The sequence below is a fragment of the Lampetra fluviatilis genome, chromosome 4 (genome assembly GCF_964198595.1).
Source record: "Lampetra fluviatilis chromosome 4, kcLamFluv1.1, whole genome shotgun sequence".
Taxonomy (NCBI): Eukaryota; Metazoa; Chordata; class Hyperoartia; order Petromyzontiformes; family Petromyzontidae; genus Lampetra; species Lampetra fluviatilis.
In genome coordinates, this window is record NC_136278.1 from 5,082,052 (window position 1) to 5,095,882 (window position 13,831).

At 44.8% G+C, this 13,831-nt stretch overlaps 1 protein-coding gene across 6 annotated transcripts in view; it reads left to right on the forward strand.

The window, feature by feature from the left end:
* Positions 1-5,083: 5,083 nt before the first annotated feature.
* LOC144931507 (disintegrin and metalloproteinase domain-containing protein 12-like) overlaps positions 5,084-13,831 on the forward strand; it is a 162,731-nt gene continuing 153,983 nt past the window's right edge. For all 6 annotated transcript variants that reach the window (XR_013636574.1, XM_078855435.1, XM_078855437.1 and 3 more), the window contains exon 1: positions 5,084-5,864. Coding sequence is in view for 5 of the 6 variants with exons in the window: in XM_078855435.1 (XP_078711561.1) it covers positions 5,699-5,864 (166 nt within the window). In the remaining variant the exon portion in view is untranslated. The remainder of the gene's footprint in view (positions 5,865-13,831) is intronic.

The window sequence follows — 13,831 nt, forward strand, 5'->3', positions numbered from 1 at the left end:
AGTGGCAAAAAAGGTCCCATGATAAAGAAAAACATGTCAGTAGGGGGCAGCAACCTTAAAAAGAAACTCGAGCAACAAACACAATACAGTTATCATGGGTAACAGTTCCCAACCCATATATATAACCGTAATGGAATTATCCATTTGCAGGGTGGTGTAGTGTGGAGATTAAATGGCTAATGATGTCACACAGCTTTGATCTGTGCGATCAGACTTTGAGTTATGTGCAAGCGTAAAGTGCCGTAATGTATATAGTGAAGGCAGCGAAGCAGCAAATTACTATAAAGAACTACTACTTTGTCATTAATGATTTCCATTACTTACATATGAAAAAACACATCATTGAGTTGTGGCGAAGTAACAACGGAATCTCGATACTTATGGAGATTTTAGGTGCAGATTAAAATAAAGCTGAATTTACTAAATAATGCAACCGGCAAAATCACACTTCGACGATAGGCTGCAACACCTTACAAGTGAAATGTATACAAACATGGTACATTTTTCTTTGCAATTTTAAAAGTGGTTGTTTGAAAAAAAAAATCGTTTTGAGTTTTCATTTGCATACGCACAATTGAAGAGCATGCATTGAAAACCAACATCAAACGTGCAGCAGGTTGTACGGTATTATAAGTGAAATGAGAGTATGAGACTCACTTGCATAATCTCGTTCACAAAGCATTTAGTTAAACTAAAAACACTTGTCCCTTATTGCCTTCTGCTGGACTTGGAGTACATGTTATTCGATTTATTAAAATAAGACAAATATACAACACCTTGTAAACATGCCCCCGTTATTTTCTATTGCACCTAAAAGCAATTGTTCACACTGATACGAAAAAGAAGCAAATGAATCTAACAAAAAAATAATGACTATAATTGTGGAAAAAAAACACGAGGGAGTAGACCCATTATTTGTGTTTAAGATTTATTTTTTCTTCATTTGTTGACATTCAATTCAAATGTGTGATTTCCACGTTGAGCATGCTTATACCTCGGAGAACACAACACTGCTATGCACACGGACACAATCCACACACGAGCGCCAAACCAACAATCCTGCAGACAAACGAATGTGTTGTTTGTTAATGAGCTGTTACACATTTTGACAAATCCAGGGCCGTTGCTTGTTCATACCTGCCAGTTGCAGGCTTAGTAAAAATCTACTCAGAGTACTTAATATGGGCATATAATAGTGCAACATTGTTACATTGGTCATGCGTATGAATTACTGTGTATTAATACTTGTGATGCATTACAAGGCCACTTTATAGCATATAATCAAAAATCCAAAGGGAAATCTGATTCAGACCGCTGATTCAGACCGAAAGAATGGAAAACCACGAACGCATGTGACGCCTTTATTCTAGTTACTCAGTTCATATCCAAAGTGTAAACAAGTGATATGCACATCGTAGAGCAGGGAATTACAACACCTCAATTACGATTCAATAGGAGTGGGATATATTTTTATGGTACCAGCAAGAAATGTCATCTTGGCATATTTTACCACTGTCTTAACGCCTTTACGGACTGATACACGCATACAAATACAGCTCAATTGAGAATCGGCAAGAAGATATACAATTTATTACAGTCAACTGTGACTCACTAAAAACAACTCGTAATTTAGTCATATTGGTAGGAACCTCCTGGTTACACCAGCCCACAGGGATTATTGTGTCCGTCGTGCAGGGAGGGGCTGGGTGGGGAGGGGAGGGTGGGGAGGGTGGGGCTGGATGGGGAGGGTGGGGCTGGGTCGGGAGGGGCTTGTCGCCCCGTGGTGCCCTTATAAAACTCAACGTTTAACCTACTCACGCCGGCTTGTGCCCGCCCTCACAGTCGGCCATATTTGCGGAATACACCACGCCGCCGTTGACCCTGGCCATTGACCGAGCAACCCAACGTTCCTACCAGCTCCCTCCGCAGGAATGTGTTTAATCCACACGACCGCAAACTCCGGAGTGCATACCAAGAGGAGGCAAACACAAGCTGTGGAAGGCATCGGAAGATCGAGATGGAGAAACGACGAATCAACGAGTTCATTGGCCGCGACTGGGCATGAGCAATATAGGAAATGAAGACGTGGAAGGAAATGGGGTCAGGCTTTTTCCAAGCAGTGGGAAGCTACAGGTTAACAACAGCAACCGTAGCTAATAATACATATGTAATAAACAAAATAAGCGTACGTGCACCGCAATTGTATACGTTTAATTATCTTGCTTTGAAAGCAATCGCAGACATTCAAGCGAGGTGCTAGACCCTTGGGCTTCATACATATGAAGAAACCCCTTTGGCTCCACTGTTCACATAGAAAACAGTATTTGATAACCTTTCATGATAACTACAGTTTCGTTATCTTATTGGGTTTATCTATCCAATAACTTTGACTTCATGAGTAAGCCAGACCTGCTGAATCATACTTTTTTAACATTCCGTTAGTGACGCGACTGCGGTTTTCTCACACGTGGTTGGCACATGCCAGGTCGGATCAATGAATCACACAAAACTCAAGCTATCGGCCGTGGCACCGACGACCCCCTGCATCGCATTGCGGTTGTCTTTAGGAGGCAGTGCTTTACAGCTTTACAACGTTCAGGTAGGTATTGTCTTGTCTCTTGAGATTCGGGGTAGCAATCCAACCTCGCTGGGTGTTTCTCCAGCACATTCCTCGTTTCCCTGCCGCGCCCGACATAAAACATCGTCGAAAGGAAATTGCCGAACATCCTAATCATGTGACATCTGAAAAAAAAAGATTACTCCTGAGAAACGGCGAGTGGGCTAATCATGTATAAGGTGCTTTGTGACCTTGTGTCGAGGGTCAACGCCGGGTGGGCAGTGATGGGGGGGGGGGCATAGTTAAACGCTGAATGGAACGAGTAGCAACATTATCTACATTCGTCTATGGTTCATTCTGTATCCAGATCACACCGAATGCGTACCGGGAGTGGTTGAATTTAAACAGGAACCCACCGCCTCTGTTAAATACCGGCACCACCAACAACCACTCCGTTGACGACAAGAATTCCCTGCTGGGTGAACAGTGGCGGAGTAGAATGGTCGGTGACTCCCATTTCTTTTAGAGACGTCTGGTTAGCGTGGACTAGAAGGCGGAGGCCAAAAAACACCCATTGAAGGGCAGGGCTCGAAGTGGAGGCCCTGCGGCCAGCAGCGGCGTGAGCGAGACATTGCAGGCGCTGCACCTTTACCGTCGCCTGCCTCGATTCAAGACATTTAGGAGGACGGAGGCTGCCTCCACGTTCCCTGAATATGCGAAAGGGGTTCAAGAAGACCGGGTAGCTGCGTACGGTGCGAAAGAAGTTAAGGGGAACGTGTTAATTGTGTTTGAGCGTAATCCTCTGATTATAAGACGTACCACCCCCCTACATATATTCTAAAGCAACACCTGAACTGTGTCTGTGTGTCTGTATGGTGCTCGACAACAGCACTTGCCCCAACAGTCTGCTCAGGCAATACGGAGGATCTTAGTCTTTGTGTGCGACCACACACACACATTTAATTGACACCGCGAGAACACACGACTTGCTTTTCCTTTTTCTCTCTTGAGGTGCATATTTTACTTCTCCGGAGCGTCTGATGATGCACGCTGGAAGGTGGCCAGGCGGTAGACGCGCACGCCGAGCGGACGCGTTCCGAATTGAGAGCACAGAAGGCTGCCTGCCTGCATCCAACAGCTTGAGACAACCCACCCATCCATCCATCCCACCCATCCATCCATCCCACCCATCCATCCATCCATCTATCCCACCCATCCATCCCACCCATCCATCCATCCCACCCACCTATCCATCCACCCATCCATCCATCCCACCCACCTATCCATCCACCCATCCATACATCCCACCCATCCATACATCCCACCCATCCATCCCAGCCATCCATCCATCCATCCCACCCATCCTTCCATCCATCCATCCCATCCATCCATCCCACCCATCCATCCCACCCATCCATCCATCCCACCCATCCATCCATCCATCCCACCCATCCATCCATCCATCCCACCCACCCACCCATCCATCCATCCCACCCATCCATCCACCCATCCATCCATCCATCCCACCCACCTATCCATCCACCCATCCATACATCCCACCCATCCATCCATCCCAGCCATCCATCCATCCATCCCACCCATCCATCCATCCCATCCATCCATCCCACCCATCCATCCCACCCATCCATCCATCCCACCCATCCATCCATCCCACCCACCCACCCACCCATCCATCCATCCCACCCATCCATCCATCCCACCCATCCATCCATCCCACCCATCCATCCCACCCATCCATCCATCCATCCCACCCACCCATCCATTCATCCCACCCATCCATCCATCCCAACCATCCATCTATCCCACCCATCCATCCATCCCACCCATCCATCCATCCATCCCACCCATCCATCCATCCATCCATCCCACCCATCCATCCATCCATCCATCCCATCCATCCATCCATCCATCCCACCCATCCATTCATCCCACCCATCCATCCATCCCACCCATCCCATCCATCCCACCCATCCATCCATCCCACCCATCCATCCCACCCACCCATCCATCCATCCATCCCACCCACCCATCCATCCCACCCATCCATCCATCCCACCCACTCACCCATCCATCCATCCCACCCATCCATCTATCCCACCCATCAATCCATCCCACCCATCAATCCATCGCACCCATCCATCCATCCCACCCCCCATTTAGTCACTCACATTCCAGCCTCTGCGAGCCTAAACCGCCGCTAACACCCCCTCCCCTCCGCACGTCCTCAATTTGTTGAAAACAAGAAACTCCACACCGCGTTCCTCTCTCTCTTGTTTTTTTGCCCCGTGGTCTTTCTGGGGGTGGGGGGGGGTAATCATCCTAGAGAGTGTGAGGCAAGTGGCTGGTGGAGACTGAATGAGTGAGTTCCCCTGTCTGGAAGAAGGAATTGATCCAAGGCGAATAGCGACGCTTGTTGTGTGCTTGGGCGAGTGACTCTGGGCGAGGTTTTTTGGGGGGTTTGTGGGCTAGCAGATCCCAACCAACCTCTCTAACCCATAGCAAGGGAACGACATGGACTGGCGCAGACAACTGTTGATGGATTGTTAAGCCGCTCAGTTAAAACTAAAATCAAATACACAACAACAACAAAACAACCTCTTCGGCCGGTCGTGCAATTTAATTCGTTAATTCCTAACGGGAAGAAGCCGGCGAATTCCCAAAGATCACACGCGTTATTTTAGTTCTTATTCATCCTCCAAAGGGGGAAGGTCCTTCGCTTGCCGTGGCTGCTGCTCCCGTCAGCATTGGTCAGTGGAAGCGCTGCTCCGGCGAACTCGAGTCGCGGCTTCATCCTCGCCACCGTCATTGTTCCTCTCTCTCTCTGCCAGCGCAGCGCACGCGGGATTCCTCATCCATTCGCCTTGCGCCTGCCGCAGGGCGACATCGCTACAACGCGCGGGGGGCTGGCTGGCTGATTGCAGCCGCTGCTCCTCCTCTTGAATTCTGCTTGTGGCTGTGCGCGCGCCTCCTCCTCCTGTTCCTCCTCCTCCTGTTCCTGCTGCTGCTATTGTGGAGCAGGCGTAGCCGGGTGATGCCGAGTCACCCGTTCAAGCTGCGCCGCACAACAGAAGAGGAACGACGGGAGGGAGGAGGAGGAGGAGAAGACGATAGTTCGGGATCATGGGAAGCAGACGCGCTGCGCTTCCCAGCCAAGCCGTGGTGGCAAAATTCTCCATATTCCTTCAGCTGATGGAGGAGATGGTGGTCGTGGTGATGATGATGCTTGTCTTCTCCCTGGTCTGTGTTTGTGGAGAGACCAGCAAAGCTGCTTCGCTCGGAGTGGAAGGTAACTTATCTTTGTTCATATGTTTGTCGTTAGTGCAAAGGAGTTGGGAGGGGAGGAAAAGTTTGGCTTTAACTCACAGTCTCGACTCACTCCCTCCCTCTCTCCCGGCCCCCGTCTCTCTTTGTGTTGCATTCTTCACTCGACTCGCCTTTTGGTAACCCCCCCCCCACACACACACACTGTAGCAGTCTGTACAACACAATCCAAAAACATAATTTCAAGACTTTGTGTCGTTTGCAAACGAAGTGGTGACATACACAGCGGTGCAATACTTGCAGAAACGGGACACTTTTGTGCGTTTGTGAAAGAGACCAGGGGGGGGGGGGGGGACTTGGAAACGCCAGTCCCGCCAAACTGAGCAGTGTGTTTTGATTACAGCAAAGTCCAGATGTGAAACGTTGCACTGTATGAGACCCCCAGCTGTTTCCGTCCGTGTAGGACTCTAGGCGATTGGCTATGTTTTGTGTGTTTTTATTTGAAGATGGTCGGGTGTATTTTTGTTACACATAAAATTATTTGTTTTCAAAGTTCTTGTTGTTTCGGACGGTCAAATGGGCCAATTATATTCTTGGACAAGTTTGGCCAAGTGGGAATTGTGCCATCTCAGCCAATAGGATGGGGGACGGGGGGGAGGTCTCTGGCAAGCACGCGAGGCAAGACCTTTGCTAATATAGGTCTTTCACGTTGCAATAATTCTCTACAGAGATATATTCAAACGTGGGGCATGGCTGCCACATTACTAGAAGCCTCCTACGCTTGCCAATGATATCCTGGGTCTGAACTTGTCCTGCTTACTAAATACTGTGGGATACGAGTAGATGATTATAGAACAACTCCGCTGGTCCGCTATGATGTGGAGGGGCAGCTATCGCAAATCCTAGTTCTGCGATGTAATCCGTGAACTTATGCCAATTCCCCCCCCCCTCCCAAAAAAGTGGTAGATAATTGAGTGTTAGAATTTATTTGCTATTGACCTCCACTCATCTGTGAACATTTTTTTTCGATAATAAGCCTTTCCGCAATTGGAGACGGGGAAGCAATACAGGTAATGAGGAATATGGGTGCCAATAGCGAGTTTTTACAGACCCTAAAGGTTCCCTGGATAATAAAGAGTAGCAGGTAATAGGGCAACAGAAAGGAGGAATTCTGCTGTGACGTCGCATGGCATTGATGGGAGGAGAATCAGGAGATGACATGTCTATCAATGAAATCAATTTTTATTTTAAAAACGGAACTCGCCCACTGATACAAGTCTTTTACATGGGAGACCTTGAATGAAAAAAGACAGATAAAGTGCATCTGGCTGCCCCAGTGACAATCACAACCATATGTTAAACCGTATATGCCTGTATGTGTGCAATTACCGCTTTCACGAGACAGAACCTTGTGTGTGCGTAGGGGTGGCCTTATTGTTTTTCTGTCAAGGCTAGATCATTGGAATCTTAATTCACAGGTATTAGGTGCACTGCAAGTCAAACCAATTGAAGCATCCATCCTCATTGTCTACATAATACATTACGACTCTATGTAATAGGAACATCGTATCTGGAGGGCATCCTATCTGGGGGTCTTGTGCAAGATGACCATGCCATAAAAAAATTAATGTCCCGTAAATGCTTCTCAAGTTTGAATTTTAAATGCTTGTGGGGATTCCATAAATCCCTTTACTGTTCCATTTGAGGTACTTACACCATCAGACACCGTACTAATGTTTAGGAGACAATTAAATACTTCCAATAAAACAAGTTTGACTCTCTTTTCTATCCATGTGCTTGAATGCAGGGTCGTTTTTTTCTATTCTGCCATCCAGTGAAATAGAACAATTTGATCAAAATCCACCAATGACTCAACAGCAATCAAAACAACCTACGACAGTACGATGCTAAATAATTGTCTTGCTGACCTCTTCCTGGGGGCTTGAACTGACTTATCGAAATATCCTAGTGGCGTTTAATGCACACATTTGTACCAGAGTGTACCCCCGTGAGTTACTACATGATGTCAGATAGCATACGAGCTGCAATTTATTTTCTCCGCCAAACGAGCCCCATTGATGGCTGCAAAAGCATCGATAGGGGAGGCGATTCTGAGCCCTCTGCCTCCTAAACGACGCTTGCACTACTTTACCAGCACGGTTGATACGGCTTGCTTTTGAGACTGAACGTCACCTGCAATGTGTTTTTGTCTTGTTGTTCGAGCGTTCTGACCCGCCCCTACTGGGCATCTGTGGAAAAGAGCTATTTTGGCTCATCGAATTCCTCCAGTATAAATACATATTCTGATTCTGATGCTAAAATAAGATGTGCGTTCATTTTGTAGGCTGTGAAAACATTTAGTTGAATGTAAAAATGATTAGGATGCTGATACTAATACTATTGTTTGCATGTACACTGTATATATTTAAACATCGAGTTACAGCCATGGTATAGACTAACGACACCGCACCTCCGATTATCACGGTTGCCTACGTATGGTGCGAAAGAAGGTCAACATACACAATGACAGAGTGGAAGCCAAAGGAGGAAACGCTCCCAGATGGGTACGGAGATGGAGCGTTTAAATCATCAATCTATCTAGCAGGAGCTAGTTGTACGTGGCAATCCATCTGGCTCCTGCTCGATGGATTTCCATATCACAGATTTGTTTGGGGAGGCCTTCAACCAGCAGTGGATAGATTATGGCTGCTTGCTGACGTTGAAGTTGAAATCTGTCTCTGGTCGTAAACAGGAATGTGACCAAGGCTAGAGCACTTTGAAGTTTTCCTCGCATAAGCTTGTTGCATTAACTGCATTTAATTTAAATCAGGGGGAAGTATTGCTTTTTTCAGTTACATTGCAATCATACGATTGGTTTCACGGAACAAATTGAATACATATCTACTTCAAATTCTCACAGGAAGCAGTGTATCGCCCTCTTTTGAAGAACGACCAATGAAGATGACATCGCAAAGATTATTTCAAAGTAACTTGCCTTTAATCCACACTCTAGGCGCACCTTTTTATACATTACAAGGCGCATGAATCACTCTTCAGTAAAACCATTGTTTGATTATCAGTGTTGGAACAATATAAATTTAGTGAAATTCCACATTTTATATAATTTTTGTGTGTGCAGTCATTGGTGACTGGGATGAGACCATCGCCTCTCTACATGAAAACATTTGTTTAATAAGGGGTCAATGCCCGGATTCTAATCCAGGATCTAAGCATCGCCAGCTTAGTGCTTGGATGCAATAGAAAATTTGCCACCTCAGCTCTGAAATACACACAAAATGTAAATGTCATCATCACCCATGATCAAACCACTGCTGGATGAAGGTCTCCACAATCCGTCGCCATCTTTAATGATCCTGTAATGCAATAATTCTCCCCGCACCCCACACGAGCTGATTTCATCACTCCCATCATTCTCATTGGACATCCTCTGAGACGCGTTCCATTCCTTTGCTGAAATATGCTAAATGTATAATGCATGCAATTATGATGGACTCTATATAGTGCTGTAAAACTATTTTTTTTCTCAGCACGCCCACTCTCAAGCCCTGAGCTCGCTTTAACATATTTGACCATCTTCCTAATGAAACATGAACAATGCTTATTTTTGAAGCTTAAAACCCCAGGATATTTATGGGTTAAATGAAATCCAAGAATCATTTTAGTGACGACAAGGCTTCATACAAAGCCATCTGTCTTTCCTGATTATACAGAGCGCTCCAATAGTTAATTTAATATGAATAGTGCCCTTGGTCAATTCGATCATATTAAGCACGTTGAATCATTACATATTTAATATACAAAATTGCCATTTGCTTCTATACTAACCACAGTATTTTATGAACAAAGATGTCATAAATAAATTATCGAAAAATGATCAAAGCCAATTTTTTTACGTGTTGAGCTAGAAAATGTTTAATTATACAGTATTTGTCTATCCAGGAGGTCGTACCAGAGTGAAACAATCATTTTCCGAATAAACCATGACTATTGCTTTACCAAAATAATCATCATCAGCCATAGTTGTCCACTGCTGGATGCAGACTTCTCGAAACTGCTGCCAACTCTCACGATGGTGCGCTGTAACAATCCACCTTGCACCTGCATACAAATGTATTTCATGTTTCTACATCTCCTGTGATCATTCTATTGGACTCTTTATAATCCTTGACCGCCACTCCAATATTTACAGTATTCTTAACCATTGGCTATAATGCCTCCTAATTAGCTGTCCTTCCCAAGCCCAATTACGTTTATTATACAGTTTGAATGTCATTAACCTGCCAAAACGCAGCAATATGAAATATGGACGCAGTAAAGAGTGTATAACCCCAACCCAATCCATATTTCACACTCACAACGAGGAGTTAACTTGATTCGTGTGAATATGGAGCATTTTTAGTTCCTCCAAGGTAGAGATTGAAGAGGTCCAGCTTCGTAGGCAGGGCTGCGGTACATGTGTTGTTGCTCCGTTGTTAATGTGGGGAATTCTAACATGCGGGCCTTGATATGATGATGATGATTTTGCATTCAACTTAATGCTCGGCTAATCACCGCAGTGCGAAATTTTCTCATTTTGTTTTTCCATGAAACTACTGCGGCAAAATATTATTTGACCTTTCATCCCTTCTACATCTTTATAGAGTGGACCAGTCATATGTTTATCTAGAAAAAGCGTCATTACTGTTTTTGTTCTGATAAATTGAATTCAACTCCAGTATAAACTGGATAGAAACACACCCCTTGGCAGCAAGTCCAGCCGTGCTTATATCTGAAGTGTGCTTATATCTGTAGTGTGCTTATATCGTTGGTTACCCTTTGCCTTTACCTCCACCAGCACAATGTAAGCATGCGTTGCTTAGATCAGAACTGTGCATATATAAGGAGTATTTGTTGTCCAGCTTCAACTGTACAATCATTATCGTTGAAGCAGGATACAATTAACAGTCGATGTGTTGGTGCCAATGTAGGCGTTCCCTTTGGATGTCGATCTGCTCAGGTGCTGATATTTTTGTGATGACGCAGGGTTTAGCAGTGAACGGGGTTGGCATCTATAACTAAACGCAGGTCATTACTTGTCCCCGGTGGGTTACATTCACACACATTTTGCATAGCTGTTAATTTCTTTCTCGCTAAAAAAGGTAGAGGCGAAAACAATAGCAGTAGTGCGCTGTTGTTATGGCCTCGGTATGCAATACAGCACCACACACAGTGCATTGTATTTTTGGCGTTGCCAAATGTTGTAAAATAGAAATGCGTTCAGGCTTTGGCAGGGCTCGCCACTGGAATAGGTGACGGCTGAAGGTAAAGCATAATAACAATGACGATTGAATGGCAGCCAAGGATTTTAATTCATCCGAGAATGCCCATCGAAGATGTGGAGCGATGACATTGGCCGTTGCTGTGCCATTGTTACGTGGCACGAACGTGAGAAGAGGCAGTGACTTGGATAGGCTTTCATTCAGCAGTGGATTGACCGTAGCTGATGAAAGGCAGCACTAGGAAACTGTGTGAGCTGTTATTGATGTTGACTTAATATCTTGCTTATAACATTCGGGGTTATCTCTGTATACTGTATACCAGAGTGATGTACAGTAATTATGTTTTAGTGAAAATAAAAAACACAATGACATTAATATGATATTACAGAGTGCCGTTCTTCTCTAATTATACAATTGGAGTGGTTGCACTATCATGTATTATATATTTTGTAAAATCAAAATCACATAACTGGGCTTTTGAACGTTATGAAAGTCGATATGCAATTTGAGTCAATCACATTTTATATTATCCTGTGAAAGTGCTATGTTTTTCTATGATGGAGCGCATTTTCGGTTGCAGGGGCTTTTACGGAAATCGAAAAATCACACAAACATTTTTTACGACTGAGCTGGAAACTTAGTCATTGTCCTATGCCACAAATGCTTTAAATAAACTCAGTTCTGGATACATGCACCGCGAATCAGGGTATAGTATTCATATATTGGCAGATTATGTTATATGGAGGGTTTGTATTTCTATAAAAGCCTCTTTCATTTTCAGACTTGTGTGAGATGGGCATTCAATTGAGTGCACATGTCAGCAAATGTTCTTCTATTTGTAAACACCATAGGTCCTTAATTTTACTGGTAGGAACCTCCTGGTTACACCAGTCCACAGGGGATCATTGTGTCCGTCCGTCGTGCAGGGAGGGGCTGGGTGGGGAGGGAGGAGCTGGGTGGGGAGGGGAAGGTGGGGAGGGGAGGGTGAGGAGGGGAGGGTGAGGAGGGGCTGGGTGGGGTGGGGAGGGTGGGGCTGGGTGGGGGAGGGTGGGGCTGGGTGGGGAGGGTGGGGCTGGGTGGGGAGGGTGGGGCTGGGTGGGGAGGGTGGGGCTGGGTGGGGAGGGTGGGGCTGGGTGGGGAGGGTGGGGCTGGGTGGGGAGTGTGGGGCTGGGTGGGGAGTGTGGGGCTGGGTGGGGAGTGTGGGGCTGGGTGGGGAGTGTGGGGCTGGGTGGGGAGTGTGGGGCTGGTCACCCCGTGGTGCCCTTATAAAACTCAACATTTAACCTACTCACGCCGGCTTGTGCCCGCCCTCACAGTCAGTCATTTGCAGAATACACCACGCCGCCGTTGACCCTGGCCATTGACCGAGCAACCCAACGTTCCTACCAGCTCCCTCCGCAGGAATGTGTTTAAAGCATATCTGATATTTCCGCGGATTATTACAGCGATTAAGTCTGTTCATGTGCGGGTACTGGTCAGATTGTTGCATCGCAGGATGCTGAGAGGTGGTGGCAGCTTTGAGGAGGTCTGCATCCACCAGCAGATAGATTGTAGCTTAATATTGTATGCCCAATATGTTATGGTTTTAGCTGACACATGTACGTTGCACAGCTTGGTACCTGAATTAAGAAATAGGCAAACACATTTTTTTTACTATATTTTCTGCATTATAAGATGCTCCTGAAAGTAAATATGTACTCTAAAGTTATGCAAATCTAATCGCGCACACACATATCTAGCAGATCGTAAGTTGGACCCCAACTCTTGATTTACAATCCAGTGGAAAGTGATCTGCAGAATAAGTAAATAAGCAAACAAATAGATAAACTTGTGGTGATCTTCCCCTGTCCAAGGGATGCCTTCATTTCTTGACAAGGAGAAAATATTTGTAATCTATCATTGTGTGAAAGTAGTGGGCTCTGACGAAAATCATATATATCAACTAACAAAAGTCATTGAAAAAAAAAAATCTGGAAAACTTCGTTTCTCAGCTGTTTTGTATTCAGGGTGCAATGCATCAGTGACGCTTGCTTAACTAGTTAGAATATTAAACACAGGTGGTTACTGCCAAGCACGACTAGCGATGGTGCAAGAATGATAAAATAAGAAGTAGTGAGTATCTGGCGCATTGGATGTAGATTTTTTTCAGCACGATTAGTTTTTTGTAATTTAAAAATCATAATGAAAATATGATGGGCACTTCAATTAATTTCTGTTTCAAATTAAATAAAGGGTGCATCGATAGACAATCACCTTTAATCTAATTATGTTTTAATGGTAATTTGAATACGTTTGTTGAAATAATTTCAAAATATACATAATTACAGTTCAAAGTACAGTAGCGTTCACATTCTTCATATATCATGTATAACAAAGAGACCATAATATCCAGATTTTGCACTTTTTTTTATTTCAACAGTGTTAAAACGGGCATTAACCATTTCCATCTATATCGAGCAATGTCAGTTCATTTTTATGTTAACATGAATTGAATACTCTTTTCACAATGTACAGCTACATATTTTGACTTGGTTCATGTAATTCACGTTAATTTTTTTAAGCCGACGAAAATGGTATACATCAAATGATGCGTGCATTCTCGTCATAATTTAGTTTTGTTGTCAACGTTTGCTTGTAACGAGCCACTGCTAATATGGTACCGCACATTGGAAGTGAAATTTTAATGAAAGGGTATATTTTCATTGATAGTTGC